Genomic DNA, 27,955 nt, shown 5'->3' with positions numbered 1-27,955 from the left:
CACAGGGCCGACAGTCAATTTCTCATTTTACCCGTGACGCAGGTGTACAACATTTATCCCATAGACATTAATCGATCGTTTGACATCGATCAATCCATCCGCCCATCGTCTTCTTTTTTTTTTTTTTTTTTTTCCCCTCCTTCTCCTCCTCTTCTTCTTTTCCTCAGACTACTTTAATACAAACAAGAGTATCCCACCAGGGTGGGAGATGGGCCGAAGCAGCAGGTACTGCAATAGCTGCACAACCCTCAAACGAGCAGGCGCAAGCGCCTAGCGTCGTTCACCGTTCAAAAATCCGTTTAATCGAAGAGCAGTTCAATGAACTGCGTCCCAGGGATTAAACTGAGAAGAACAGATACTACACTTGATCTTAGCTCTTGAGAGCCGAGAAGCGATACCTCTAAATCTTCCCGGACTCTTTTTATTCTTCTCAAAATCCTCCTCGACCTCCAAACGTTCCTATATCGCCCGCCACAAGACGCCAAACTGACGAACTCAACCAGCCAGCAGACAGACGACAATCTTCTGGCCGCCGCCCAGTCACATGATTTGCTGCTTGATGGTTATTGGACCGTGACAGTGGAGATATTTTGTGTCTATCCCGTGGAGGCCATTTCTTGCATTTTTCAGCTTTTTGCTATCAAACTGGGAAATACCCTAAAACGATCGCTTTCATTAGTACTCACAACAAATGTAGTAACAGCAGCAGCAGCACAGTTGACTTGAAGAAACTTTCACAAGATAAATCGGGGATTTATCCATTTTATCAAACCATTCCTGCTGTCACACAGGGCCGACAGTCAATTTCTCATTTTAGCAGTGACGCAGGTGTACAACATTTATCCCATAGACATTAATCGATCGTTTGACATCGATCAATCCATCCGCCCATCGTCTTCTTTTTTTTTTTTTTTTTTTTCCCCTCCTTCTCCTCCTCTTCTTCTTTTCCTCAGACTACTTTAATACAAACAAGAGTATCCCACCAGGGTGGGAGATGGGCCGAAGCAGCAGGTACTGCAATAGCTGCACAACCCTCAAACGAGCAGGCGCAAGCGCCTAGCGTCGTTCACCGTTCAAAAATCCGTTTAATCGAAGAGCAGTTCAATGAACTGCGTCCCAGGGATTAAACTGAGAAGAACAGATACTACACTTGATCTTAGCTCTTGAGAGCCGAGAAGCGATACCTCTAAATCTTCCCGGACTCTTTTTATTCTTCTCAAAATCCTCCTCGACCTCCAAACGTTCCTATATCGCCCGCCACAAGACGCCAAACTGACGAACTCAACCAGCCAGCAGACAGACGACAATCTTCTGGCCGCCGCCCAGTCACATGATTTGCTGCTTGATGGTTATTGGACCGTGACAGTGGAGATATTTTGTGTCTATCCCGTGGAGGCCATTTCTTGCATTTTTCAGCTTTTTGCTATCAAACTGGGAAATACCCTAAAACGATCGCTTTCATTAGTACTCACAACAAATGTAGTAACAGCAGCAGCAGCACAGTTGACTTGAAGAAACTTTCACAAGATAAATCGGGGATTTATCCATTTTATCAAACCATTCCTGCTGTCACACAGGGCCGACAGTCAATTTCTCATTTTAGCAGTGACGCAGGTGTACAACATTTATCCCATAGACATTAATCGATCGTTTGACATCGATCAATCCATCCGCCCATCGTCTTCTTTTTTTTTTTTTTTTTTTTCCCCTCCTTCTCCTCCTCTTCTTCTTTTCCTCAGACTACTTTAATACAAACAAGAGTATCCCACCAGGGTGGGAGATGGGCCGAAGCAGCAGGTACTGCAATAGCTGCACAACCCTCAAACGAGCAGGCGCAAGCGCCTAGCGTCGTTCACCGTTCAAAAATCCGTTTAATCGAAGAGCAGTTCAATGAACTGCGTCCCAGGGATTAAACTGAGAAGAACAGATACTACACTTGATCTTAGCTCTTGAGAGCCGAGAAGCGATACCTCTAAATCTTCCCGGACTCTTTTTATTCTTCTCAAAATCCTCCTCGACCTCCAAACGTTCCTATATCGCCCGCCACAAGACGCCAAACTGACGAACTCAACCAGCCAGCAGACAGACGACAATCTTCTGGCCGCCGCCCAGTCACATGATTTGCTGCTTGATGGTTATTGGACCGTGACAGTGGAGATATTTTGTGTCTATCCCGTGGAGGCCATTTCTTGCATTTTTCAGCTTTTTGCTATCAAACTGGGAAATACCCTAAAACGATCGCTTTCATTAGTACTCACAACAAATGTAGTAACAGCAGCAGCAGCACAGTTGACTTGAAGAAACTTTCACAAGATAAATCGGGGATTTATCCATTTTATCAAACCATTCCTGCTGTCACACAGGGCCGACAGTCAATTTCTCATTTTACCCGTGACGCAGGTGTACAACATTTATCCCATAGACATTAATCGATCGTTTGACATCGATCAATCCATCCGCCCATCGTCTTCTTTTTTTTTTTTTTTTTTTTCCCCTCCTTCTCCTCCTCTTCTTCTTTTCCTCAGACTACTTTAATACAAACAAGAGTATCCCACCAGGGTGGGAGATGGGCCGAAGCAGCAGGTACTGCAATAGCTGCACAACCCTCAAACGAGCAGGCGCAAGCGCCTAGCGTCGTTCACCGTTCAAAAATCCGTTTAATCGAAGAGCAGTTCAATGAACTGCGTCCCAGGGATTAAACTGAGAAGAACAGATACTACACTTGATCTTAGCTCTTGAGAGCCGAGAAGCGATACCTCTAAATCTTCCCGGACTCTTTTTATTCTTCTCAAAATCCTCCTCGACCTCCAAACGTTCCTATATCGCCCGCCACAAGACGCCAAACTGACGAACTCAACCAGCCAGCAGACAGACGACAATCTTCTGGCCGCCGCCCAGTCACATGATTTGCTGCTTGATGGTTATTGGACCGTGACAGTGGAGATATTTTGTGTCTATCCCGTGGAGGCCATTTCTTGCATTTTTCAGCTTTTTGCTATCAAACTGGGAAATACCCTAAAACGATCGCTTTCATTAGTACTCACAACAAATGTAGTAACAGCAGCAGCAGCACAGTTGACTTGAAGAAACTTTCACAAGATAAATCGGGGATTTATCCATTTTATCAAACCATTCCTGCTGTCACACAGGGCCGACAGTCAATTTCTCATTTTAGCAGTGACGCAGGTGTACAACATTTATCCCATAGACATTAATCGATCGTTTGACATCGATCAATCCATCCGCCCATCGTCTTCTTTTTTTTTTTTTTTTTTTTCCCCTCCTTCTCCTCCTCTTCTTCTTTTCCTCAGACTACTTTAATACAAACAAGAGTATCCCACCAGGGTGGGAGATGGGCCGAAGCAGCAGGTACTGCAATAGCTGCACAACCCTCAAACGAGCAGGCGCAAGCGCCTAGCGTCGTTCACCGTTCAAAAATCCGTTTAATCGAAGAGCAGTTCAATGAACTGCGTCCCAGGGATTAAACTGAGAAGAACAGATACTACACTTGATCTTAGCTCTTGAGAGCCGAGAAGCGATACCTCTAAATCTTCCCGGACTCTTTTTATTCTTCTCAAAATCCTCCTCGACCTCCAAACGTTCCTATATCGCCCGCCACAAGACGCCAAACTGACGAACTCAACCAGCCAGCAGACAGACGACAATCTTCTGGCCGCCGCCCAGTCACATGATTTGCTGCTTGATGGTTATTGGACCGTGACAGTGGAGATATTTTGTGTCTATCCCGTGGAGGCCATTTCTTGCATTTTTCAGCTTTTTGCTATCAAACTGGGAAATACCCTAAAACGATCGCTTTCATTAGTACTCACAACAAATGTAGTAACAGCAGCAGCAGCACAGTTGACTTGAAGAAACTTTCACAAGATAAATCGGGGATTTATCCATTTTATCAAACCATTCCTGCTGTCACACAGGGCCGACAGTCAATTTCTCATTTTACCCGTGACGCAGGTGTACAACATTTATCCCATAGACATTAATCGATCGTTTGACATCGATCAATCCATCCGCCCATCGTCTTCTTTTTTTTTTTTTTTTTTTTCCCCTCCTTCTCCTCCTCTTCTTCTTTTCCTCAGACTACTTTAATACAAACAAGAGTATCCCACCAGGGTGGGAGATGGGCCGAAGCAGCAGGTACTGCAATAGCTGCACAACCCTCAAACGAGCAGGCGCAAGCGCCTAGCGTCGTTCACCGTTCAAAAATCCGTTTAATCGAAGAGCAGTTCAATGAACTGCGTCCCAGGGATTAAACTGAGAAGAACAGATACTACACTTGATCTTAGCTCTTGAGAGCCGAGAAGCGATACCTCTAAATCTTCCCGGACTCTTTTTATTCTTCTCAAAATCCTCCTCGACCTCCAAACGTTCCTATATCGCCCGCCACAAGACGCCAAACTGACGAACTCAACCAGCCAGCAGACAGACGACAATCTTCTGGCCGCCGCCCAGTCACATGATTTGCTGCTTGATGGTTATTGGACCGTGACAGTGGAGATATTTTGTGTCTATCCCGTGGAGGCCATTTCTTGCATTTTTCAGCTTTTTGCTATCAAACTGGGAAATACCCTAAAACGATCGCTTTCATTAGTACTCACAACAAATGTAGTAACAGCAGCAGCAGCACAGTTGACTTGAAGAAACTTTCACAAGATAAATCGGGGATTTATCCATTTTATCAAACCATTCCTGCTGTCACACAGGGCCGACAGTCAATTTCTCATTTTACCCGTGACGCAGGTGTACAACATTTATCCCATAGACATTAATCGATCGTTTGACATCGATCAATCCATCCGCCCATCGTCTTCTTTTTTTTTTTTTTTTTTTTCCCCTCCTTCTCCTCCTCTTCTTCTTTTCCTCAGACTACTTTAATACAAACAAGAGTATCCCACCAGGGTGGGAGATGGGCCGAAGCAGCAGGTACTGCAATAGCTGCACAACCCTCAAACGAGCAGGCGCAAGCGCCTAGCGTCGTTCACCGTTCAAAAATCCGTTTAATCGAAGAGCAGTTCAATGAACTGCGTCCCAGGGATTAAACTGAGAAGAACAGATACTACACTTTTTTTTTTTTTCTTTTATTTCAAAGATATTACAATGTAAAGTAAAAAAAGGAAAAGTTTTTGAGTGGGGGTTGTAAAAGAGTCAGGGGTCTCTTTTGCCTACCTTCCGATAGGACAAAAAATTTCCCAACCTTGATTTGACTTGCATTTTGCTCACAAGTGCTACGAGCAGGGGCAAGCCTAAAACCTGGTGAGAGGTGGAAGGTGGTATGTTCGGGAAAGGGCACCAAACTCGGCGGCATCAACCGAGACCCTTTCTACATCAGTAAACTGATGGACCACTACACTTGATCTTAGCTCTTGAGAGCCGAGAAGCGATACCTCTAAATCTTCCCGGACTCTTTTTATTCTTCTCAAAATCCTCCTCGACCTCCAAACGTTCCTATATCGCCCGCCACAAGACGCCAAACTGACGAACTCAACCAGCCAGCAGACAGACGACAATCTTCTGGCCGCCGCCCAGTCACATGATTTGCTGCTTGATGGTTATTGGACCGTGACAGTGGAGATATTTTGTGTCTATCCCGTGGAGGCCATTTCTTGCATTTTTCAGCTTTTTGCTATCAAACTGGGAAATACCCTAAAACGATCGCTTTCATTAGTACTCACAACAAATGTAGTAACAGCAGCAGCAGCACAGTTGACTTGAAGAAACTTTCACAAGATAAATCGGGGATTTATCCATTTTATCAAACCATTCCTGCTGTCACACAGGGCCGACAGTCAATTTCTCATTTTACCCGTGACGCAGGTGTACAACATTTATCCCATAGACATTAATCGATCGTTTGACATCGATCAATCCATCCGCCCATCGTCTTCTTTTTTTTTTTTTTTTTTTTCCCCTCCTTCTCCTCCTCTTCTTCTTTTCCTCAGACTACTTTAATACAAACAAGAGTATCCCACCAGGGTGGGAGATGGGCCGAAGCAGCAGGTACTGCAATAGCTGCACAACCCTCAAACGAGCAGGCGCAAGCGCCTAGCGTCGTTCACCGTTCAAAAATCCGTTTAATCGAAGAGCAGTTCAATGAACTGCGTCCCAGGGATTAAACTGAGAAGAACAGATACTACACTTGATCTTAGCTCTTGAGAGCCGAGAAGCGATACCTCTAAATCTTCCCGGACTCTTTTTATTCTTCTCAAAATCCTCCTCGACCTCCAAACGTTCCTATATCGCCCGCCACAAGACGCCAAACTGACGAACTCAACCAGCCAGCAGACAGACGACAATCTTCTGGCCGCCGCCCAGTCACATGATTTGCTGCTTGATGGTTATTGGACCGTGACAGTGGAGATATTTTGTGTCTATCCCGTGGAGGCCATTTCTTGCATTTTTCAGCTTTTTGCTATCAAACTGGGAAATACCCTAAAACGATCGCTTTCATTAGTACTCACAACAAATGTAGTAACAGCAGCAGCAGCACAGTTGACTTGAAGAAACTTTCACAAGATAAATCGGGGATTTATCCATTTTATCAAACCATTCCTGCTGTCACACAGGGCCGACAGTCAATTTCTCATTTTACCCGTGACGCAGGTGTACAACATTTATCCCATAGACATTAATCGATCGTTTGACATCGATCAATCCATCCGCCCATCGTCTTCTTTTTTTTTTTTTTTTTTTTCCCCTCCTTCTCCTCCTCTTCTTCTTTTCCTCAGACTACTTTAATACAAACAAGAGTATCCCACCAGGGTGGGAGATGGGCCGAAGCAGCAGGTACTGCAATAGCTGCACAACCCTCAAACGAGCAGGCGCAAGCGCCTAGCGTCGTTCACCGTTCAAAAATCCGTTTAATCGAAGAGCAGTTCAATGAACTGCGTCCCAGGGATTAAACTGAGAAGAACAGATACTACACTTGATCTTAGCTCTTGAGAGCCGAGAAGCGATACCTCTAAATCTTCCCGGACTCTTTTTATTCTTCTCAAAATCCTCCTCGACCTCCAAACGTTCCTATATCGCCCGCCACAAGACGCCAAACTGACGAACTCAACCAGCCAGCAGACAGACGACAATCTTCTGGCCGCCGCCCAGTCACATGATTTGCTGCTTGATGGTTATTGGACCGTGACAGTGGAGATATTTTGTGTCTATCCCGTGGAGGCCATTTCTTGCATTTTTCAGCTTTTTGCTATCAAACTGGGAAATACCCTAAAACGATCGCTTTCATTAGTACTCACAACAAATGTAGTAACAGCAGCAGCAGCACAGTTGACTTGAAGAAACTTTCACAAGATAAATCGGGGATTTATCCATTTTATCAAACCATTCCTGCTGTCACACAGGGCCGACAGTCAATTTCTCATTTTACCCGTGACGCAGGTGTACAACATTTATCCCATAGACATTAATCGATCGTTTGACATCGATCAATCCATCCGCCCATCGTCTTCTTTTTTTTTTTTTTTTTTTTCCCCTCCTTCTCCTCCTCTTCTTCTTTTCCTCAGACTACTTTAATACAAACAAGAGTATCCCACCAGGGTGGGAGATGGGCCGAAGCAGCAGGTACTGCAATAGCTGCACAACCCTCAAACGAGCAGGCGCAAGCGCCTAGCGTCGTTCACCGTTCAAAAATCCGTTTAATCGAAGAGCAGTTCAATGAACTGCGTCCCAGGGATTAAACTGAGAAGAACAGATACTACACTTGATCTTAGCTCTTGAGAGCCGAGAAGCGATACCTCTAAATCTTCCCGGACTCTTTTTATTCTTCTCAAAATCCTCCTCGACCTCCAAACGTTCCTATATCGCCCGCCACAAGACGCCAAACTGACGAACTCAACCAGCCAGCAGACAGACGACAATCTTCTGGCCGCCGCCCAGTCACATGATTTGCTGCTTGATGGTTATTGGACCGTGACAGTGGAGATATTTTGTGTCTATCCCGTGGAGGCCATTTCTTGCATTTTTCAGCTTTTTGCTATCAAACTGGGAAATACCCTAAAACGATCGCTTTCATTAGTACTCACAACAAATGTAGTAACAGCAGCAGCAGCACAGTTGACTTGAAGAAACTTTCACAAGATAAATCGGGGATTTATCCATTTTATCAAACCATTCCTGCTGTCACACAGGGCCGACAGTCAATTTCTCATTTTACCCGTGACGCAGGTGTACAACATTTATCCCATAGACATTAATCGATCGTTTGACATCGATCAATCCATCCGCCCATCGTCTTCTTTTTTTTTTTTTTTTTTTTCCCCTCCTTCTCCTCCTCTTCTTCTTTTCCTCAGACTACTTTAATACAAACAAGAGTATCCCACCAGGGTGGGAGATGGGCCGAAGCAGCAGGTACTGCAATAGCTGCACAACCCTCAAACGAGCAGGCGCAAGCGCCTAGCGTCGTTCACCGTTCAAAAATCCGTTTAATCGAAGAGCAGTTCAATGAACTGCGTCCCAGGGATTAAACTGAGAAGAACAGATACTACACTTGATCTTAGCTCTTGAGAGCCGAGAAGCGATACCTCTAAATCTTCCCGGACTCTTTTTATTCTTCTCAAAATCCTCCTCGACCTCCAAACGTTCCTATATCGCCCGCCACAAGACGCCAAACTGACGAACTCAACCAGCCAGCAGACAGACGACAATCTTCTGGCCGCCGCCCAGTCACATGATTTGCTGCTTGATGGTTATTGGACCGTGACAGTGGAGATATTTTGTGTCTATCCCGTGGAGGCCATTTCTTGCATTTTTCAGCTTTTTGCTATCAAACTGGGAAATACCCTAAAACGATCGCTTTCATTAGTACTCACAACAAATGTAGTAACAGCAGCAGCAGCACAGTTGACTTGAAGAAACTTTCACAAGATAAATCGGGGATTTATCCATTTTATCAAACCATTCCTGCTGTCACACAGGGCCGACAGTCAATTTCTCATTTTACCCGTGACGCAGGTGTACAACATTTATCCCATAGACATTAATCGATCGTTTGACATCGATCAATCCATCCGCCCATCGTCTTCTTTTTTTTTTTTTTTTTTTTCCCCTCCTTCTCCTCCTCTTCTTCTTTTCCTCAGACTACTTTAATACAAACAAGAGTATCCCACCAGGGTGGGAGATGGGCCGAAGCAGCAGGTACTGCAATAGCTGCACAACCCTCAAACGAGCAGGCGCAAGCGCCTAGCGTCGTTCACCGTTCAAAAATCCGTTTAATCGAAGAGCAGTTCAATGAACTGCGTCCCAGGGATTAAACTGAGAAGAACAGATACTACACTTGATCTTAGCTCTTGAGAGCCGAGAAGCGATACCTCTAAATCTTCCCGGACTCTTTTTATTCTTCTCAAAATCCTCCTCGACCTCCAAACGTTCCTATATCGCCCGCCACAAGACGCCAAACTGACGAACTCAACCAGCCAGCAGACAGACGACAATCTTCTGGCCGCCGCCCAGTCACATGATTTGCTGCTTGATGGTTATTGGACCGTGACAGTGGAGATATTTTGTGTCTATCCCGTGGAGGCCATTTCTTGCATTTTTCAGCTTTTTGCTATCAAACTGGGAAATACCCTAAAACGATCGCTTTCATTAGTACTCACAACAAATGTAGTAACAGCAGCAGCAGCACAGTTGACTTGAAGAAACTTTCACAAGATAAATCGGGGATTTATCCATTTTATCAAACCATTCCTGCTGTCACACAGGGCCGACAGTCAATTTCTCATTTTACCCGTGACGCAGGTGTACAACATTTATCCCATAGACATTAATCGATCGTTTGACATCGATCAATCCATCCGCCCATCGTCTTCTTTTTTTTTTTTTTTTTTTTCCCCTCCTTCTCCTCCTCTTCTTCTTTTCCTCAGACTACTTTAATACAAACAAGAGTATCCCACCAGGGTGGGAGATGGGCCGAAGCAGCAGGTACTGCAATAGCTGCACAACCCTCAAACGAGCAGGCGCAAGCGCCTAGCGTCGTTCACCGTTCAAAAATCCGTTTAATCGAAGAGCAGTTCAATGAACTGCGTCCCAGGGATTAAACTGAGAAGAACAGATACTACACTTGATCTTAGCTCTTGAGAGCCGAGAAGCGATACCTCTAAATCTTCCCGGACTCTTTTTATTCTTCTCAAAATCCTCCTCGACCTCCAAACGTTCCTATATCGCCCGCCACAAGACGCCAAACTGACGAACTCAACCAGCCAGCAGACAGACGACAATCTTCTGGCCGCCGCCCAGTCACATGATTTGCTGCTTGATGGTTATTGGACCGTGACAGTGGAGATATTTTGTGTCTATCCCGTGGAGGCCATTTCTTGCATTTTTCAGCTTTTTGCTATCAAACTGGGAAATACCCTAAAACGATCGCTTTCATTAGTACTCACAACAAATGTAGTAACAGCAGCAGCAGCACAGTTGACTTGAAGAAACTTTCACAAGATAAATCGGGGATTTATCCATTTTATCAAACCATTCCTGCTGTCACACAGGGCCGACAGTCAATTTCTCATTTTACCCGTGACGCAGGTGTACAACATTTATCCCATAGACATTAATCGATCGTTTGACATCGATCAATCCATCCGCCCATCGTCTTCTTTTTTTTTTTTTTTTTTTTCCCCTCCTTCTCCTCCTCTTCTTCTTTTCCTCAGACTACTTTAATACAAACAAGAGTATCCCACCAGGGTGGGAGATGGGCCGAAGCAGCAGGTACTGCAATAGCTGCACAACCCTCAAACGAGCAGGCGCAAGCGCCTAGCGTCGTTCACCGTTCAAAAATCCGTTTAATCGAAGAGCAGTTCAATGAACTGCGTCCCAGGGATTAAACTGAGAAGAACAGATACTACACTTGATCTTAGCTCTTGAGAGCCGAGAAGCGATACCTCTAAATCTTCCCGGACTCTTTTTATTCTTCTCAAAATCCTCCTCGACCTCCAAACGTTCCTATATCGCCCGCCACAAGACGCCAAACTGACGAACTCAACCAGCCAGCAGACAGACGACAATCTTCTGGCCGCCGCCCAGTCACATGATTTGCTGCTTGATGGTTATTGGACCGTGACAGTGGAGATATTTTGTGTCTATCCCGTGGAGGCCATTTCTTGCATTTTTCAGCTTTTTGCTATCAAACTGGGAAATACCCTAAAACGATCGCTTTCATTAGTACTCACAACAAATGTAGTAACAGCAGCAGCAGCACAGTTGACTTGAAGAAACTTTCACAAGATAAATCGGGGATTTATCCATTTTATCAAACCATTCCTGCTGTCACACAGGGCCGACAGTCAATTTCTCATTTTACCCGTGACGCAGGTGTACAACATTTATCCCATAGACATTAATCGATCGTTTGACATCGATCAATCCATCCGCCCATCGTCTTCTTTTTTTTTTTTTTTTTTTTCCCCTCCTTCTCCTCCTCTTCTTCTTTTCCTCAGACTACTTTAATACAAACAAGAGTATCCCACCAGGGTGGGAGATGGGCCGAAGCAGCAGGTACTGCAATAGCTGCACAACCCTCAAACGAGCAGGCGCAAGCGCCTAGCGTCGTTCACCGTTCAAAAATCCGTTTAATCGAAGAGCAGTTCAATGAACTGCGTCCCAGGGATTAAACTGAGAAGAACAGATACTACACTTGATCTTAGCTCTTGAGAGCCGAGAAGCGATACCTCTAAATCTTCCCGGACTCTTTTTATTCTTCTCAAAATCCTCCTCGACCTCCAAACGTTCCTATATCGCCCGCCACAAGACGCCAAACTGACGAACTCAACCAGCCAGCAGACAGACGACAATCTTCTGGCCGCCGCCCAGTCACATGATTTGCTGCTTGATGGTTATTGGACCGTGACAGTGGAGATATTTTGTGTCTATCCCGTGGAGGCCATTTCTTGCATTTTTCAGCTTTTTGCTATCAAACTGGGAAATACCCTAAAACGATCGCTTTCATTAGTACTCACAACAAATGTAGTAACAGCAGCAGCAGCACAGTTGACTTGAAGAAACTTTCACAAGATAAATCGGGGATTTATCCATTTTATCAAACCATTCCTGCTGTCACACAGGGCCGACAGTCAATTTCTCATTTTACCCGTGACGCAGGTGTACAACATTTATCCCATAGACATTAATCGATCGTTTGACATCGATCAATCCATCCGCCCATCGTCTTCTTTTTTTTTTTTTTTTTTTTCCCCTCCTTCTCCTCCTCTTCTTCTTTTCCTCAGACTACTTTAATACAAACAAGAGTATCCCACCAGGGTGGGAGATGGGCCGAAGCAGCAGGTACTGCAATAGCTGCACAACCCTCAAACGAGCAGGCGCAAGCGCCTAGCGTCGTTCACCGTTCAAAAATCCGTTTAATCGAAGAGCAGTTCAATGAACTGCGTCCCAGGGATTAAACTGAGAAGAACAGATACTACACTTGATCTTAGCTCTTGAGAGCCGAGAAGCGATACCTCTAAATCTTCCCGGACTCTTTTTATTCTTCTCAAAATCCTCCTCGACCTCCAAACGTTCCTATATCGCCCGCCACAAGACGCCAAACTGACGAACTCAACCAGCCAGCAGACAGACGACAATCTTCTGGCCGCCGCCCAGTCACATGATTTGCTGCTTGATGGTTATTGGACCGTGACAGTGGAGATATTTTGTGTCTATCCCGTGGAGGCCATTTCTTGCATTTTTCAGCTTTTTGCTATCAAACTGGGAAATACCCTAAAACGATCGCTTTCATTAGTACTCACAACAAATGTAGTAACAGCAGCAGCAGCACAGTTGACTTGAAGAAACTTTCACAAGATAAATCGGGGATTTATCCATTTTATCAAACCATTCCTGCTGTCACACAGGGCCGACAGTCAATTTCTCATTTTACCCGTGACGCAGGTGTACAACATTTATCCCATAGACATTAATCGATCGTTTGACATCGATCAATCCATCCGCCCATCGTCTTCTTTTTTTTTTTTTTTTTTTTCCCCTCCTTCTCCTCCTCTTCTTCTTTTCCTCAGACTACTTTAATACAAACAAGAGTATCCCACCAGGGTGGGAGATGGGCCGAAGCAGCAGGTACTGCAATAGCTGCACAACCCTCAAACGAGCAGGCGCAAGCGCCTAGCGTCGTTCACCGTTCAAAAATCCGTTTAATCGAAGAGCAGTTCAATGAACTGCGTCCCAGGGATTAAACTGAGAAGAACAGATACTACACTTGATCTTAGCTCTTGAGAGCCGAGAAGCGATACCTCTAAATCTTCCCGGACTCTTTTTATTCTTCTCAAAATCCTCCTCGACCTCCAAACGTTCCTATATCGCCCGCCACAAGACGCCAAACTGACGAACTCAACCAGCCAGCAGACAGACGACAATCTTCTGGCCGCCGCCCAGTCACATGATTTGCTGCTTGATGGTTATTGGACCGTGACAGTGGAGATATTTTGTGTCTATCCCGTGGAGGCCATTTCTTGCATTTTTCAGCTTTTTGCTATCAAACTGGGAAATACCCTAAAACGATCGCTTTCATTAGTACTCACAACAAATGTAGTAACAGCAGCAGCAGCACAGTTGACTTGAAGAAACTTTCACAAGATAAATCGGGGATTTATCCATTTTATCAAACCATTCCTGCTGTCACACAGGGCCGACAGTCAATTTCTCATTTTACCCGTGACGCAGGTGTACAACATTTATCCCATAGACATTAATCGATCGTTTGACATCGATCAATCCATCCGCCCATCGTCTTCTTTTTTTTTTTTTTTTTTTTCCCCTCCTTCTCCTCCTCTTCTTCTTTTCCTCAGACTACTTTAATACAAACAAGAGTATCCCACCAGGGTGGGAGATGGGCCGAAGCAGCAGGTACTGCAATAGCTGCACAACCCTCAAACGAGCAGGCGCAAGCGCCTAGCGTCGTTCACCGTTCAAAAATCCGTTTAATCGAAGAGCAGTTCAATGAACTGCGTCCCAGGGATTAAACTGAGAAGAACAGATACTACACTTGATCTTAGCTCTTGAGAGCCGAGAAGCGATACCTCTAAATCTTCCCGGACTCTTTTTATTCTTCTCAAAATCCTCCTCGACCTCCAAACGTTCCTATATCGCCCGCCACAAGACGCCAAACTGACGAACTCAACCAGCCAGCAGACAGACGACAATCTTCTGGCCGCCGCCCAGTCACATGATTTGCTGCTTGATGGTTATTGGACCGTGACAGTGGAGATATTTTGTGTCTATCCCGTGGAGGCCATTTCTTGCATTTTTCAGCTTTTTGCTATCAAACTGGGAAATACCCTAAAACGATCGCTTTCATTAGTACTCACAACAAATGTAGTAACAGCAGCAGCAGCACAGTTGACTTGAAGAAACTTTCACAAGATAAATCGGGGATTTATCCATTTTATCAAACCATTCCTGCTGTCACACAGGGCCGACAGTCAATTTCTCATTTTACCCGTGACGCAGGTGTACAACATTTATCCCATAGACATTAATCGATCGTTTGACATCGATCAATCCATCCGCCCATCGTCTTCTTTTTTTTTTTTTTTTTTTTCCCCTCCTTCTCCTCCTCTTCTTCTTTTCCTCAGACTACTTTAATACAAACAAGAGTATCCCACCAGGGTGGGAGATGGGCCGAAGCAGCAGGTACTGCAATAGCTGCACAACCCTCAAACGAGCAGGCGCAAGCGCCTAGCGTCGTTCACCGTTCAAAAATCCGTTTAATCGAAGAGCAGTTCAATGAACTGCGTCCCAGGGATTAAACTGAGAAGAACAGATACTACACTTGATCTTAGCTCTTGAGAGCCGAGAAGCGATACCTCTAAATCTTCCCGGACTCTTTTTATTCTTCTCAAAATCCTCCTCGACCTCCAAACGTTCCTATATCGCCCGCCACAAGACGCCAAACTGACGAACTCAACCAGCCAGCAGACAGACGACAATCTTCTGGCCGCCGCCCAGTCACATGATTTGCTGCTTGATGGTTATTGGACCGTGACAGTGGAGATATTTTGTGTCTATCCCGTGGAGGCCATTTCTTGCATTTTTCAGCTTTTTGCTATCAAACTGGGAAATACCCTAAAACGATCGCTTTCATTAGTACTCACAACAAATGTAGTAACAGCAGCAGCAGCACAGTTGACTTGAAGAAACTTTCACAAGATAAATCGGGGATTTATCCATTTTATCAAACCATTCCTGCTGTCACACAGGGCCGACAGTCAATTTCTCATTTTAGCAGTGACGCAGGTGTACAACATTTATCCCATAGACATTAATCGATCGTTTGACATCGATCAATCCATCCGCCCATCGTCTTCTTTTTTTTTTTTTTTTTTTTCCCCTCCTTCTCCTCCTCTTCTTCTTTTCCTCAGACTACTTTAATACAAACAAGAGTATCCCACCAGGGTGGGAGATGGGCCGAAGCAGCAGGTACTGCAATAGCTGCACAACCCTCAAACGAGCAGGCGCAAGCGCCTAGCGTCGTTCACCGTTCAAAAATCCGTTTAATCGAAGAGCAGTTCAATGAACTGCGTCCCAGGGATTAAACTGAGAAGAACAGATACTACACTTGATCTTAGCTCTTGAGAGCCGAGAAGCGATACCTCTAAATCTTCCCGGACTCTTTTTATTCTTCTCAAAATCCTCCTCGACCTCCAAACGTTCCTATATCGCCCGCCACAAGACGCCAAACTGACGAACTCAACCAGCCAGCAGACAGACGACAATCTTCTGGCCGCCGCCCAGTCACATGATTTGCTGCTTGATGGTTATTGGACCGTGACAGTGGAGATATTTTGTGTCTATCCCGTGGAGGCCATTTCTTGCATTTTTCAGCTTTTTGCTATCAAACTGGGAAATACCCTAAAACGATCGCTTTCATTAGTACTCACAACAAATGTAGTAACAGCAGCAGCAGCACAGTTGACTTGAAGAAACTTTCACAAGATAAATCGGGGATTTATCCATTTTATCAAACCATTCCTGCTGTCACACAGGGCCGACAGTCAATTTCTCATTTTACCCGTGACGCAGGTGTACAACATTTATCCCATAGACATTAATCGATCGTTTGACATCGATCAATCCATCCGCCCATCGTCTTCTTTTTTTTTTTTTTTTTTTTCCCCTCCTTCTCCTCCTCTTCTTCTTTTCCTCAGACTACTTTAATACAAACAAGAGTATCCCACCAGGGTGGGAGATGGGCCGAAGCAGCAGGTACTGCAATAGCTGCACAACCCTCAAACGAGCAGGCGCAAGCGCCTAGCGTCGTTCACCGTTCAAAAATCCGTTTAATCGAAGAGCAGTTCAATGAACTGCGTCCCAGGGATTAAACTGAGAAGAACAGATACTACACTTTTTTTTTTTTTTTTTTTCTTTTATTTCAACGATATTAAAATTCCAAATAAGAAGAAAGAAATACAAGTAGTTTCGATCGATGATGTAGAACATATGTCCATGCGTTATAGTAATAATGGGGCAATCACATATTCGATAATACAGTTTTATCCAATTGAATAATACAAAATCAGAATAGTTATTTTTAATTGTATGATATACACAGAAAATGTATGAATTAATAAGAGATCAGATTAGGGGAATTTCAAAAAAGCCGGTACAATTTTGAGAATCCAGTTTCCACAGAAAATAAAATGTATACATATGAGTAATACATATAAAGGTGAGTAAAATTCGAAATTTATCAATTTTCAAGTAAGGTTGGGACAGTGGGGAGTTAATTTATCGATAAGTTTCGTTTTAAAGAAATAAAACGCAATAAAATTGGACAAAGTTATTTCGAATTATATGAATTTTCCAAGAGTTTATGAAGTATGTCAAAATAGCCGGTACAGTAGTTTTAGGCAGGTTAGCATATATATATATATATATTGACACATACAATTATGAATAAAAAACAGATATTTTAGTAGTTTACCACGGTGGGGTTAAATGTTTCATGTTAATGAACATGTTTGATAAGATAAAACAAATTTTTTGACCAGTTTTTCCCAGGATGTAGGTTGTGGTAGAGGATTATGATATTGGTGTAGGCCAAGCATAGTGATGTTTCACACATACAATTTGGATTAAAAAAAACAGATATATGAGTAGTTTACCATGATGGGGTTGCATGTTTCATGTTCAAGAACATGTTTGATAAGATGAACAGGAGTTGTTGACCAGTTTTTTCCAGGTAATAGGTTGTGGTAGATGATTTTGATATTGATGGATTTCAAGCGTGGTGTTGTTTCAGCAAAGTGGATAAAAACATCAATGGAGATGGATATTTTCATCATGGATTATTTCAGGATATGCAGAGCAATGTTGAATTGTTGTAAAATCCATAAAGATGATTGAGAAGTTGTTGAACAGGATGATTTCCAGGTTTCAGGTATTGACAATAAGTATTGTATAAATTTAAGTTTCATCATTTTGATGAAGGTAGAAATAAAAAAACAGGGGTTATGTAGTTATGGTACATAATTGAGTATATAGGGTGCATTGTTAATAAGGTAGGATATATAGTAACATAAACTGATATAAAAACAGATGATAAATCATTAAAGTTAGTGTAGAGATAAGGTATCGTAACACAAAAACATGGCGATATGTGTGGGTCGTTACAAGTAAAGTGAGAAACAGATTAAATTTGGTGAGCCGGTGAGTGACATAGTAACAGTTAAGCTATATTAGAAACATTCATAGTAGTTAAGGTTAAATGGATGAGAAAAATTAAAAAACAATAGTACAATCTTCTGGTGTAGACTTGTGGCTTCATCTTTTCATTCGTAGATCATTTTGAATTTTGTTCTGGTTTTCCAAAGGATGTTATTGATAGTGAGGGTTTTGTCTGTGCAGTAGGAGTTTTTTTCATCAAGTGATTCTTTGTATGAGATAAGATTTGACTTAAAGATGTTGAGATATTGTAGAATTTTGACTTTTTCAGCAGTTGGTCGTTGGAATTTGTTGTAAAATAATAACTCTCTGTCAAAGGTGATATTCGTCGAGAACCAATGTAGAATGTCGGATTTAATTTGCCTGAGGATTTCTTGAATTATTGGACAGTCCAGTATTAGGTGGTTAATGTCGTCATGAATTGATTTACAGAATTTGCAGTTGGTTATTCTAATCTGTTGTTGGGGGGTAGTGAAGAGTCTTTGTTTTTTATAAAAGGAGCCCCATAGGAAGCCTTGATGGGCAATCAAATAAGAATGACTTCTTATTTTGAGAGAGGGTGACCATCCAGTCATATTTTTTAAAGTGGTGAGATTCCAAGAAATCATCTGTTGTTTGTGATTGTGGATAAGTGACGGAGTAGAGTGTTTGTTTAGATATAGACGGTATAGGCTCCCTTGAGTTTGTTCTGCCAGAAGAAAATCCTTGTTGTTGATGCTGAGTAGGTCATAAATTTTCAGAGTCTTTTCCCAGGTGCGATTTGGGGTGGGCCGGTATCTAATTGAATTTGAGTACAGGTTTGGTGCTATTTTCATTAATTTTGTTCCAATGTTGTATTTGGCCCAACATGCGAAGAAACTATTTTCGGTGTTTTCCAATAATATTCTTTTCATTTTATAGAGAAAAGTGGAGTGTATTCGGGATGTAACATGGAGAATTTGGAGACCTCCTTCATTGAAGGGGGCGATGAGTTTTTTTCTTGCCAAGGGTTCCAATTTTCTGGGATACCAGAGAAACTTGAAGATGAGGTTGGTGAGTTGGTTGCAAATTTTTATTGGCGGTAGGAAAAGGGTCGCGGTTCTGATAATGTGGGGTAGAAACAGGGCGTTTATTAAATACTTTCTTCCCAGAATGGACAAACGTCTCATTTTGTGCAGATTGTTGAGTTTTTTTATTGTAAGTAGTGCTTTTTCCCAGTTTACGGTAGCATCGTCATCGGAGTGTGAGAAAGTCGTTCCAAGTATTTTCATGTTAGTGGTGATCGGGATATTGGGAAAATGCTGATTTATCTGGTTTTGTAGAAGAGGAGTTGAGACGAAAAATGCAGATTTAGCTTCATTTAATTTGAGTCCGGAAAATTTGCTGAATTCATTTATGATTAGGAGAGCGTTGGATATGGTTGGTATGTCCTTAGCCAGGAGAATGGTGTCGTCGGCGTACTGCTGCAGACTGAGGGAAGTAGATCTGATATTCGGGCAATTGAGGTGAGAGCTATTTGAGATTTTGTGTGCTAAAACGTTTGTTACTATGGTAAAAATAAGCATACTCAGGGGGCATCCCTGTCGGACGCCGCAGGAGATTGGTATCTCTTGAGAAAGGCCTTGAGTAGTTTGGATGAAAGCAAGCGGCTGGTCATAAATTATTTTAATCCAGTTGACTATGGTGCTAGGTAAATTCAATTTATTGAGAAGTCGAATAATAAAGTTGTGATTCACTTTATCGAAGGCTTTGGTGAAATCTAGTTTTAAAATTGCCAGTCCGTCTTGATTGTCATTTTCTTGTTGCAGGGCCGCCTGGATGTTGAGAAGGATGGTTTCCAGGGATCTGCCAGGAATTCCGCATTGCTGAGAGGAGGAAATGAGGTGGGTGACGATTGGTGTTATTCTATTTTTGAGAATGATGCTGAGGATTTTATAGTCCATATTTAAGATCGAAATAGGTCTCCAATTTTTAATTAAAAGGTTATTGCCTGATTTTGGGATAAGTCTAATGAATGCAGATCTCTGAGAGTGGGTGAGCTGGGATTGGAAATAACAATTGTTGAAGATTTCTTGGAGCAGTGGCGAAAGCAGGTGTGAGAATCTCTGATAAAAACTGGCTGTGAGACCGTCCAGACCAGGTGCGGAATGTTTATTAAGTTGTTGTATAGCTGCTTTTATTTCAGCTATGTCGATGAAGGGCGAGAGATCATTGTGAGGATTGGATTCAATTGAGGGAAGGTTGTTCAGGTATTGAGAAAGTTCTTCATCTGTTTTACTTATTTCGGTGGGTTCGGTTTTCCAGAGTTGGGAATAGAATTGGTGAATGGTTTGCTGAATGGTGATGGGGTTATTTGTTATTGTGCTGTCATTTTCTTCATCCAGCTGCAATTTGTTTATGTTGAGTTTTTTTTGGTGTTTACCTTCGAATACTTTAAATATTCTTGAAGGATCTTCTTTGTCCGTGACTGTTTTCATTCTTGATCGTATTCTTTCACCTTGTTGCTGTTGCTCTTGAATGTTTTGAATTTTCTTTTTTAAACTTAGAATTTCCAGATTTTTGTCCGGGGTGAGGTGTTCATTGAGTGATTCTAATTGGTACTGATAGTTTTTTAATAGATTTTGGGTTTTGCGCTTTTTCTTACTTGCTAAAAGAATAATAGATCTTCTGAGGCTTGTTTTGAATAGTTCCCACCATTTTAGTGGATCGAGAGAGCGGAGGGGCTTTTTGGCGAGGCTTCGTATAGTATCGTCAATTTGATTGCCAAATTGTGTGTCTTGAAGAAGGGAGTCGTTGAGTTTCCAGTATGTCCTGCCGTGCTGATGATCGGGTCGTGGAAGAGTTGTCTGAAGAGATATTAAATTGCCGAATGAATGGTCGGAGAAGTGTGCAGTTGAAATGTAAGTGGATTTTGTTATTTTGGCTGTCAGGGCACTGTTGGAGTATATTCTATCAATTCTTGTACTGGCTTTAGCTGTGATGTAAGAGAAGCTTCTTTGGTTTGGATGCAGATAGCGGAAGGCGTCGTTAAGGTCAAACAATTTGAGATATTCTATCATTTTTTTATGGTCATTTCTGATGTGAATTTTATTGACTGAATCTTTGATGTCTAGAACTAGATTGAAGTCTCCCAGCCATAAAGTGTCGTCACGTGGAGTGGTGGTGAGGTGTTGATAAATATGTTCAAGTTGAAGAATTCTTGCAGAGGATGAGGAGGAGGAGGTTCCGGAGGTTAGGTATGAGTTTATAATGATGACCGTTCTATTGTTGATGATTAGTTTTATAAGATGCGATCGATGTTCGGTGATGATGGTGTGATCTTTAACAAAAGGTAGGATATGGTTCGATATGATGAGAGCTGTTCCGGATTTGAAATATTTGTCCTTGGAGTTGGTATCTGGTGCGTTGGTGAAGGATGTCAAATTGTTTTCTTTTTGCCAGTGGAGAAGTTGTTTCGGGTTGATTCTATGGGCTTCTTGGATTGCCAAAATGTCAATTTTATGATCACGCATAAAGGAGGGGATATGTCGGAGAGATCTGGTGAGGCCGTTGCAGTTTATGGTAGCTATAATTAAGGATTTGTTTATTTTTTTATCAGTCTCCATTGGGTTTCGTATGGTATAGCTTGTTTTGGTCAGAGCGTTTAATGGCGTTTTCCTTTTGGTTTATTGGCTTGCTTGTTTTTTGCGTTATTTTTTTTTGAGGTTGCAGGAGGAGGAGTAGTGAAGCAAAGCTTTTGTTCGAGTCCTTTCAGTCGCTTTTCTGCATCGGATGCGTCCAGTGACGAGACGGTCACGAAGTCAGAAGAGCCGCAGGATTCCTCTGAGGTTGACGGGACTTGGGAATCTGAGACAACAATGGGCGTGGGGACTTGATCTTTGTCAGCTGAGGAGTCTGTCTTGGTCTGCCTCGAAGAGGGGGCATCAGATTCCTCAATCGTTGGAGGGTCTTCAGGAGGGCTGAGATGCTCAGTCGGAGTGGTGGATGGTAGCGCGGTTTCATTTAGAGTTGGTTTTTGACGACCCCACGTTGAGTTTGCAGGGAGGGCAGATTTGTTGTTGGAAGAAGGTGGGTTTTTATTTTTTCTTTTATTACAATTCTGTATGAGGTGGCCAAAGTTCCTACAGTAGGCGCATTTACGGATCGGAGCTCCCGGTAGGGATACTGAAACCGGTTGACAATTGATGATGATTTGTTTAGGGAGGATGTCCTCATTGAGTTTGTCAATCTGGAGATGCAGGTATTCGTTATGGAATTGGGGAAATTCTTTATGGGAGCCGAACTTGAAACGTCGCAGAACGCCCCAGTGTTGGGAACGTACCAGATGTTCAATCTCCTGATCAGGGATGTCCAGCGGGACTGGGTAGAGGGTGATAGTAGCTGGTGGGGGAACTGGTTCATCAACCCACATGTGAATCGGTGTACCATTTTTAGGCACAATTGGTTGCCTTTGCGAATAAGTATTTATCATTTTCTTGATGGCGCGTTTAGAGGCGTCATCAGCTTTGAATGTAATAGCAAAAATTTTTTCTTTGTGATCGGATTGTGTCATACCGAATATGTTGTTTGAGATTGAATGAAATGGTCCTTCATCAATAAAAAATTCCATGAATGAGGAGATGTCAAAATTTTCTGAAATTTCGTTGGTGTCGAAGTGACACAGTAAGGTTCGTGTTTGTTTAAAAAACACCATTGTAATTACGAGGACGTATTAGTAACACGTCAAGGTGGGGAGAACAGAGTAAAACGGTAATAAAGAGGACCCCGACACAAGTTTAGAAAAATAAAAGCCGGTTACCATAGAATATAATGGGGGAATCCCAATTCGGGTGAGAACGCGTGGTTGGCTGAAAATAGCCTAGAAATGCGCTAAAAATAGTCAAAAACACAATAAAACAACAATATTCAGTACTTTTGACCACGGAATTAAGTTCCGTGACCTAAAAACTATAAAAAATAATAAAAAGTAGCGCTGAAAAGCGCTGTTTACGAGCGTAAATAGGGTTGCCACTCGGGCTTAGCCTACTGAGCATGAAAATTCAGACAAATACGATTATCAGCGGTTATATTAAAAAGTAAGCAAAGTGTAAGTGTAAAAGTTATAGATAACTACTTTATAAACAATTTGAAACACTCACCGACCCTTTAAACCGGCTAAAACCGGAGTAAATGCCAAAACAAGATCAAGGACCTGCGGAGCTCAAAAAATGCGTCCGAACCCGTCAGATACTACACTTGATCTTAGCTCTTGAGAGCCGAGAAGCGATACCTCTAAATCTTCCCGGACTCTTTTTATTCTTCTCAAAATCCTCCTCGACCTCCAAACGTTCCTATATCGCCCGCCACAAGACGCCAAACTGACGAACTCAACCAGCCAGCAGACAGACGACAATCTTCTGGCCGCCGCCCAGTCACATGATTTGCTGCTTGATGGTTATTGGACCGTGACAGTGGAGATATTTTGTGTCTATCCCGTGGAGGCCATTTCTTGCATTTTTCAGCTTTTTGCTATCAAACTGGGAAATACCCTAAAACGATCGCTTTCATTAGTACTCACAACAAATGTAGTAACAGCAGCAGCAGCACAGTTGACTTGAAGAAACTTTCACAAGATAAATCGGGGATTTATCCATTTTATCAAACCATTCCTGCTGTCACACAGGGCCGACAGTCAATTTCTCATTTTACCCGTGACGCAGGTGTACAACATTTATCCCATAGACATTAATCGATCGTTTGACATCGATCAATCCATCCGCCCATCGTCTTCTTTTTTTTTTTTTTTTTTTTCCCCTCCTTCTCCTCCTCTTCTTCTTTTCCTCAGACTACTTTAATACAAACAAGAGTATCCCACCAGGGTGGGAGATGGGCCGAAGCAGCAGGTACTGCAATAGCTGCACAACCCTCAAACGAGCAGGCGCAAGCGCCTAGCGTCGTTCACCGTTCAAAAATCCGTTTAATCGAAGAGCAGTTCAATGAACTGCGTCCCAGGGATTAAACTGAGAAGAACAGATACTACACTTGATCTTAGCTCTTGAGAGCCGAGAAGCGATACCTCTAAATCTTCCCGGACTCTTTTTATTCTTCTCAAAATCCTCCTCGACCTCCAAACGTTCCTATATCGCCCGCCACAAGACGCCAAACTGACGAACTCAACCAGCCAGCAGACAGACGACAATCTTCTGGCCGCCGCCCAGTCACATGATTTGCTGCTTGATGGTTATTGGACCGTGACAGTGGAGATATTTTGTGTCTATCCCGTGGAGGCCATTTCTTGCATTTTTCAGCTTTTTGCTATCAAACTGGGAAATACCCTAAAACGATCGCTTTCATTAGTACTCACAACAAATGTAGTAACAGCAGCAGCAGCACAGTTGACTTGAAGAAACTTTCACAAGATAAATCGGGGATTTATCCATTTTATCAAACCATTCCTGCTGTCACACAGGGCCGACAGTCAATTTCTCATTTTAGCAGTGACGCAGGTGTACAACATTTATCCCATAGACATTAATCGATCGTTTGACATCGATCAATCCATCCGCCCATCGTCTTCTTTTTTTTTTTTTTTTTTTTCCCCTCCTTCTCCTCCTCTTCTTCTTTTCCTCAGACTACTTTAATACAAACAAGAGTATCCCACCAGGGTGGGAGATGGGCCGAAGCAGCAGGTACTGCAATAGCTGCACAACCCTCAAACGAGCAGGCGCAAGCGCCTAGCGTCGTTCACCGTTCAAAAATCCGTTTAATCGAAGAGCAGTTCAATGAACTGCGTCCCAGGGATTAAACTGAGAAGAACAGATACTACACTTGATCTTAGCTCTTGAGAGCCGAGAAGCGATACCTCTAAATCTTCCCGGACTCTTTTTATTCTTCTCAAAATCCTCCTCGACCTCCAAACGTTCCTATATCGCCCGCCACAAGACGCCAAACTGACGAACTCAACCAGCCAGCAGACAGACGACAATCTTCTGGCCGCCGCCCAGTCACATGATTTGCTGCTTGATGGTTATTGGACCGTGACAGTGGAGATATTTTGTGTCTATCCCGTGGAGGCCATTTCTTGCATTTTTCAGCTTTTTGCTATCAAACTGGGAAATACCCTAAAACGATCGCTTTCATTAGTACTCACAACAAATGTAGTAACAGCAGCAGCAGCACAGTTGACTTGAAGAAACTTTCACAAGATAAATCGGGGATTTATCCATTTTATCAAACCATTCCTGCTGTCACACAGGGCCGACAGTCAATTTCTCATTTTACCCGTGACGCAGGTGTACAACATTTATCCCATAGACATTAATCGATCGTTTGACATCGATCAATCCATCCGCCCATCGTCTTCTTTTTTTTTTTTTTTTTTTTCCCCTCCTTCTCCTCCTCTTCTTCTTTTCCTCAGACTACTTTAATACAAACAAGAGTATCCCACCAGGGTGGGAGATGGGCCGAAGCAGCAGGTACTGCAATAGCTGCACAACCCTCAAACGAGCAGGCGCAAGCGCCTAGCGTCGTTCACCGTTCAAAAATCCGTTTAATCGAAGAGCAGTTCAATGAACTGCGTCCCAGGGATTAAACTGAGAAGAACAGATACTACACTTGATCTTAGCTCTTGAGAGCCGAGAAGCGATACCTCTAAATCTTCCCGGACTCTTTTTATTCTTCTCAAAATCCTCCTCGACCTCCAAACGTTCCTATATCGCCCGCCACAAGACGCCAAACTGACGAACTCAACCAGCCAGCAGACAGACGACAATCTTCTGGCCGCCGCCCAGTCACATGATTTGCTGCTTGATGGTTATTGGACCGTGACAGTGGAGATATTTTGTGTCTATCCCGTGGAGGCCATTTCTTGCATTTTTCAGCTTTTTGCTATCAAACTGGGAAATACCCTAAAACGATCGCTTTCATTAGTACTCACAACAAATGTAGTAACAGCAGCAGCAGCACAGTTGACTTGAAGAAACTTTCACAAGATAAATCGGGGATTTATCCATTTTATCAAACCATTCCTGCTGTCACACAGGGCCGACAGTCAATTTCTCATTTTAGCAGTGACGCAGGTGTACAACATTTATCCCATAGACATTAATCGATCGTTTGACATCGATCAATCCATCCGCCCATCGTCTTCTTTTTTTTTTTTTTTTTTTTCCCCTCCTTCTCCTCCTCTTCTTCTTTTCCTCAGACTACTTTAATACAAACAAGAGTATCCCACCAGGGTGGGAGATGGGCCGAAGCAGCAGGTACTGCAATAGCTGCACAACCCTCAAACGAGCAGGCGCAAGCGCCTAGCGTCGTTCACCGTTCAAAAATCCGTTTAATCGAAGAGCAGTTCAATGAACTGCGTCCCAGGGATTAAACTGAGAAGAACAGATACTACACTTGATCTTAGCTCTTGAGAGCCGAGAAGCGATACCTCTAAATCTTCCCGGACTCTTTTTATTCTTCTCAAAATCCTCCTCGACCTCCAAACGTTCCTATATCGCCCGCCACAAGACGCCAAACTGACGAACTCAACCAGCCAGCAGACAGACGACAATCTTCTGGCCGCCGCCCAGTCACATGATTTGCTGCTTGATGGTTATTGGACCGTGACAGTGGAGATATTTTGTGTCTATCCCGTGGAGGCCATTTCTTGCATTTTTCAGCTTTTTGCTATCAAACTGGGAAATACCCTAAAACGATCGCTTTCATTAGTACTCACAACAAATGTAGTAACAGCAGCAGCAGCACAGTTGACTTGAAGAAACTTTCACAAGATAAATCGGGGATTTATCCATTTTATCAAACCATTCCTGCTGTCACACAGGGCCGACAGTCAATTTCTCATTTTACCCGTGACGCAGGTGTACAACATTTATCCCATAGACATTAATCGATCGTTTGACATCGATCAATCCATCCGCCCATCGTCTTCTTTTTTTTTTTTTTTTTTTTCCCCTCCTTCTCCTCCTCTTCTTCTTTTCCTCAGACTACTTTAATACAAACAAGAGTATCCCACCAGGGTGGGAGATGGGCCGAAGCAGCAGGTACTGCAATAGCTGCACAACCCTCAAACGAGCAGGCGCAAGCGCCTAGCGTCGTTCACCGTTCAAAAATCCGTTTAATCGAAGAGCAGTTCAATGAACTGCGTCCCAGGGATTAAACTGAGAAGAACAGATACTACACTTGATCTTAGCTCTTGAGAGCCGAGAAGCGATACCTCTAAATCTTCCCGGACTCTTTTTATTCTTCTCAAAATCCTCCTCGACCTCCAAACGTTCCTATATCGCCCGCCACAAGACGCCAAACTGACGAACTCAACCAGCCAGCAGACAGACGACAATCTTCTGGCCGCCGCCCAGTCACATGATTTGCTGCTTGATGGTTATTGGACCGTGACAGTGGAGATATTTTGTGTCTATCCCGTGGAGGCCATTTCTTGCATTTTTCAGCTTTTTGCTATCAAACTGGGAAATACCCTAAAACGATCGCTTTCATTAGTACTCACAACAAATGTAGTAACAGCAGCAGCAGCACAGTTGACTTGAAGAAACTTTCACAAGATAAATCGGGGATTTATCCATTTTATCAAACCATTCCTGCTGTCACACAGGGCCGACAGTCAATTTCTCATTTTACCCGTGACGCAGGTGTACAACATTTATCCCATAGACATTAATCGATCGTTTGACATCGATCAATCCATCCGCCCATCGTCTTCTTTTTTTTTTTTTTTTTTTTCCCCTCCTTCTCCTCCTCTTCTTCTTTTCCTCAGACTACTTTAATACAAACAAGAGTATCCCACCAGGGTGGGAGATGGGCCGAAGCAGCAGGTACTGCAATAGCTGCACAACCCTCAAACGAGCAGGCGCAAGCGCCTAGCGTCGTTCACCGTTCAAAAATCCGTTTAATCGAAGAGCAGTTCAATGAACTGCGTCCCAGGGATTAAACTGAGAAGAACAGATACTACACTTGATCTTAGCTCTTGAGAGCCGAGAAGCGATACCTCTAAATCTTCCCGGACTCTTTTTATTCTTCTCAAAATCCTCCTCGACCTCCAAACGTTCCTATATCGCCCGCCACAAGACGCCAAACTGACGAACTCAACCAGCCAGCAGACAGACGACAATCTTCTGGCCGCCGCCCAGTCACATGATTTGCTGCTTGATGGTTATTGGACCGTGACAGTGGAGATATTTTGTGTCTATCCCGTGGAGGCCATTTCTTGCATTTTTCAGCTTTTTGCTATCAAACTGGGAAATACCCTAAAACGATCGCTTTCATTAGTACTCACAACAAATGTAGT

General features: G+C 43.3%; 1 protein-coding gene, 25 non-coding genes and 2 pseudogenes across 52 annotated transcripts; 1 reads left to right on the top strand and 27 right to left on the bottom strand.

Moving 5' to 3' along the window:
* Positions 1 to 203: 203 nt before the first annotated feature.
* LOC143457790 (U2 spliceosomal RNA) lies at positions 204 to 396 on the bottom strand. The gene has a single exon (XR_013117466.1). It is a non-coding gene; the product is annotated as a U2 spliceosomal RNA (small nuclear RNA).
* Positions 397 to 989: 593 nt separating this feature from the next.
* Positions 990 to 1,182, bottom strand: LOC143457789 (U2 spliceosomal RNA). The gene has a single exon (XR_013117465.1). It is a non-coding gene; the product is annotated as a U2 spliceosomal RNA (small nuclear RNA).
* Positions 1,183 to 1,775: 593 nt separating this feature from the next.
* On the bottom strand, positions 1,776 to 1,968 carry LOC143457788 (U2 spliceosomal RNA). The gene has a single exon (XR_013117464.1). It is a non-coding gene; the product is annotated as a U2 spliceosomal RNA (small nuclear RNA).
* Positions 1,969 to 2,561: 593 nt separating this feature from the next.
* On the bottom strand, positions 2,562 to 2,754 carry LOC143457787 (U2 spliceosomal RNA). Its single transcript, XR_013117463.1, has one exon. It is a non-coding gene; the product is annotated as a U2 spliceosomal RNA (small nuclear RNA).
* A 593-nt stretch (positions 2,755 to 3,347) lies between these two features.
* Positions 3,348 to 3,540, bottom strand: LOC143457786 (U2 spliceosomal RNA). The gene has a single exon (XR_013117462.1). It is a non-coding gene; the product is annotated as a U2 spliceosomal RNA (small nuclear RNA).
* Positions 3,541 to 4,133: 593 nt separating this feature from the next.
* Positions 4,134 to 4,326, bottom strand: LOC143457784 (U2 spliceosomal RNA). The gene has a single exon (XR_013117461.1). It is a non-coding gene; the product is annotated as a U2 spliceosomal RNA (small nuclear RNA).
* A 593-nt stretch (positions 4,327 to 4,919) lies between these two features.
* On the bottom strand, positions 4,920 to 5,136 carry LOC143457884 (U2 spliceosomal RNA; annotated as a pseudogene).
* An 857-nt stretch (positions 5,137 to 5,993) lies between these two features.
* LOC143457783 (U2 spliceosomal RNA) lies at positions 5,994 to 6,186 on the bottom strand. The gene has a single exon (XR_013117460.1). It is a non-coding gene; the product is annotated as a U2 spliceosomal RNA (small nuclear RNA).
* A 593-nt stretch (positions 6,187 to 6,779) lies between these two features.
* Positions 6,780 to 6,972, bottom strand: LOC143457782 (U2 spliceosomal RNA). Its single transcript, XR_013117459.1, has one exon. It is a non-coding gene; the product is annotated as a U2 spliceosomal RNA (small nuclear RNA).
* A 593-nt stretch (positions 6,973 to 7,565) lies between these two features.
* LOC143457780 (U2 spliceosomal RNA) lies at positions 7,566 to 7,758 on the bottom strand. Its single transcript, XR_013117457.1, has one exon. It is a non-coding gene; the product is annotated as a U2 spliceosomal RNA (small nuclear RNA).
* A 593-nt stretch (positions 7,759 to 8,351) lies between these two features.
* On the bottom strand, positions 8,352 to 8,544 carry LOC143457779 (U2 spliceosomal RNA). Its single transcript, XR_013117456.1, has one exon. It is a non-coding gene; the product is annotated as a U2 spliceosomal RNA (small nuclear RNA).
* Positions 8,545 to 9,137: 593 nt separating this feature from the next.
* Positions 9,138 to 9,330, bottom strand: LOC143457778 (U2 spliceosomal RNA). Its single transcript, XR_013117455.1, has one exon. It is a non-coding gene; the product is annotated as a U2 spliceosomal RNA (small nuclear RNA).
* Positions 9,331 to 9,923: 593 nt separating this feature from the next.
* Positions 9,924 to 10,116, bottom strand: LOC143457777 (U2 spliceosomal RNA). The gene has a single exon (XR_013117454.1). It is a non-coding gene; the product is annotated as a U2 spliceosomal RNA (small nuclear RNA).
* A 593-nt stretch (positions 10,117 to 10,709) lies between these two features.
* On the bottom strand, positions 10,710 to 10,902 carry LOC143457776 (U2 spliceosomal RNA). The gene has a single exon (XR_013117453.1). It is a non-coding gene; the product is annotated as a U2 spliceosomal RNA (small nuclear RNA).
* Positions 10,903 to 11,495: 593 nt separating this feature from the next.
* Positions 11,496 to 11,688, bottom strand: LOC143457775 (U2 spliceosomal RNA). Its single transcript, XR_013117452.1, has one exon. It is a non-coding gene; the product is annotated as a U2 spliceosomal RNA (small nuclear RNA).
* A 593-nt stretch (positions 11,689 to 12,281) lies between these two features.
* Positions 12,282 to 12,474, bottom strand: LOC143457774 (U2 spliceosomal RNA). The gene has a single exon (XR_013117451.1). It is a non-coding gene; the product is annotated as a U2 spliceosomal RNA (small nuclear RNA).
* A 593-nt stretch (positions 12,475 to 13,067) lies between these two features.
* On the bottom strand, positions 13,068 to 13,260 carry LOC143457773 (U2 spliceosomal RNA). Its single transcript, XR_013117450.1, has one exon. It is a non-coding gene; the product is annotated as a U2 spliceosomal RNA (small nuclear RNA).
* Positions 13,261 to 13,853: 593 nt separating this feature from the next.
* LOC143457772 (U2 spliceosomal RNA) lies at positions 13,854 to 14,046 on the bottom strand. Its single transcript, XR_013117449.1, has one exon. It is a non-coding gene; the product is annotated as a U2 spliceosomal RNA (small nuclear RNA).
* A 593-nt stretch (positions 14,047 to 14,639) lies between these two features.
* Positions 14,640 to 14,832, bottom strand: LOC143457771 (U2 spliceosomal RNA). The gene has a single exon (XR_013117448.1). It is a non-coding gene; the product is annotated as a U2 spliceosomal RNA (small nuclear RNA).
* Positions 14,833 to 15,425: 593 nt separating this feature from the next.
* On the bottom strand, positions 15,426 to 15,618 carry LOC143457768 (U2 spliceosomal RNA). The gene has a single exon (XR_013117446.1). It is a non-coding gene; the product is annotated as a U2 spliceosomal RNA (small nuclear RNA).
* Positions 15,619 to 16,211: 593 nt separating this feature from the next.
* LOC143457898 (U2 spliceosomal RNA) lies at positions 16,212 to 16,436 on the bottom strand (annotated as a pseudogene).
* A 451-nt stretch (positions 16,437 to 16,887) lies between these two features.
* LOC143453239 (uncharacterized) lies at positions 16,888 to 22,282 on the top strand. 27 transcript variants are annotated; one of them, XM_076954443.1, is made up of 12 exons: positions 16,892 to 17,407; positions 18,592 to 18,723; positions 19,074 to 19,175; positions 19,242 to 19,360; positions 19,479 to 19,553; positions 19,691 to 19,763; positions 19,841 to 19,919; positions 20,373 to 20,570; positions 20,645 to 20,702; positions 20,784 to 20,906; positions 21,002 to 21,738; positions 21,871 to 22,282. In XM_076954443.1, the coding sequence occupies exons 1-5, from the start codon at positions 17,366 to 17,368 to the stop codon at positions 19,537 to 19,539; spliced, it is 456 nt and encodes a 151-aa protein (XP_076810558.1). In that variant the 5' UTR covers positions 16,892 to 17,365; the 3' UTR covers positions 19,540 to 19,553; positions 19,691 to 19,763; positions 19,841 to 19,919; positions 20,373 to 20,570; positions 20,645 to 20,702; positions 20,784 to 20,906; positions 21,002 to 21,738; positions 21,871 to 22,282. The 27 variants fall into 27 exon arrangements, with proteins under 27 accessions (XP_076810560.1, XP_076810554.1, XP_076810558.1 ...); XM_076954442.1 differs by having other exon boundaries at positions 16,898 to 17,407; positions 19,691 to 19,919; positions 20,784 to 20,901; positions 21,112 to 21,210; positions 21,382 to 21,738; XM_076954440.1 differs by having other exon boundaries at positions 16,898 to 17,407; positions 19,691 to 19,919; positions 21,112 to 21,210; positions 21,382 to 21,738.
* Positions 22,283 to 23,530: 1,248 nt separating this feature from the next.
* Positions 23,531 to 23,723, bottom strand: LOC143457767 (U2 spliceosomal RNA). Its single transcript, XR_013117445.1, has one exon. It is a non-coding gene; the product is annotated as a U2 spliceosomal RNA (small nuclear RNA).
* A 593-nt stretch (positions 23,724 to 24,316) lies between these two features.
* On the bottom strand, positions 24,317 to 24,509 carry LOC143457766 (U2 spliceosomal RNA). Its single transcript, XR_013117444.1, has one exon. It is a non-coding gene; the product is annotated as a U2 spliceosomal RNA (small nuclear RNA).
* Positions 24,510 to 25,102: 593 nt separating this feature from the next.
* LOC143457765 (U2 spliceosomal RNA) lies at positions 25,103 to 25,295 on the bottom strand. The gene has a single exon (XR_013117443.1). It is a non-coding gene; the product is annotated as a U2 spliceosomal RNA (small nuclear RNA).
* A 593-nt stretch (positions 25,296 to 25,888) lies between these two features.
* LOC143457764 (U2 spliceosomal RNA) lies at positions 25,889 to 26,081 on the bottom strand. The gene has a single exon (XR_013117442.1). It is a non-coding gene; the product is annotated as a U2 spliceosomal RNA (small nuclear RNA).
* Positions 26,082 to 26,674: 593 nt separating this feature from the next.
* Positions 26,675 to 26,867, bottom strand: LOC143457763 (U2 spliceosomal RNA). The gene has a single exon (XR_013117441.1). It is a non-coding gene; the product is annotated as a U2 spliceosomal RNA (small nuclear RNA).
* Positions 26,868 to 27,460: 593 nt separating this feature from the next.
* Positions 27,461 to 27,653, bottom strand: LOC143457762 (U2 spliceosomal RNA). Its single transcript, XR_013117440.1, has one exon. It is a non-coding gene; the product is annotated as a U2 spliceosomal RNA (small nuclear RNA).
* Positions 27,654 to 27,955: the final 302 nt, after the last annotated feature.

This window comes from Clavelina lepadiformis, chromosome 4 (assembly GCF_947623445.1).
Source record: "Clavelina lepadiformis chromosome 4, kaClaLepa1.1, whole genome shotgun sequence".
NCBI classification, from domain to species: domain Eukaryota; kingdom Metazoa; phylum Chordata; class Ascidiacea; order Aplousobranchia; family Clavelinidae; genus Clavelina; species Clavelina lepadiformis.
Note: the sequence above shows the minus strand (reverse complement) of the source record. Positions and strands in the feature narration are given on the sequence as shown.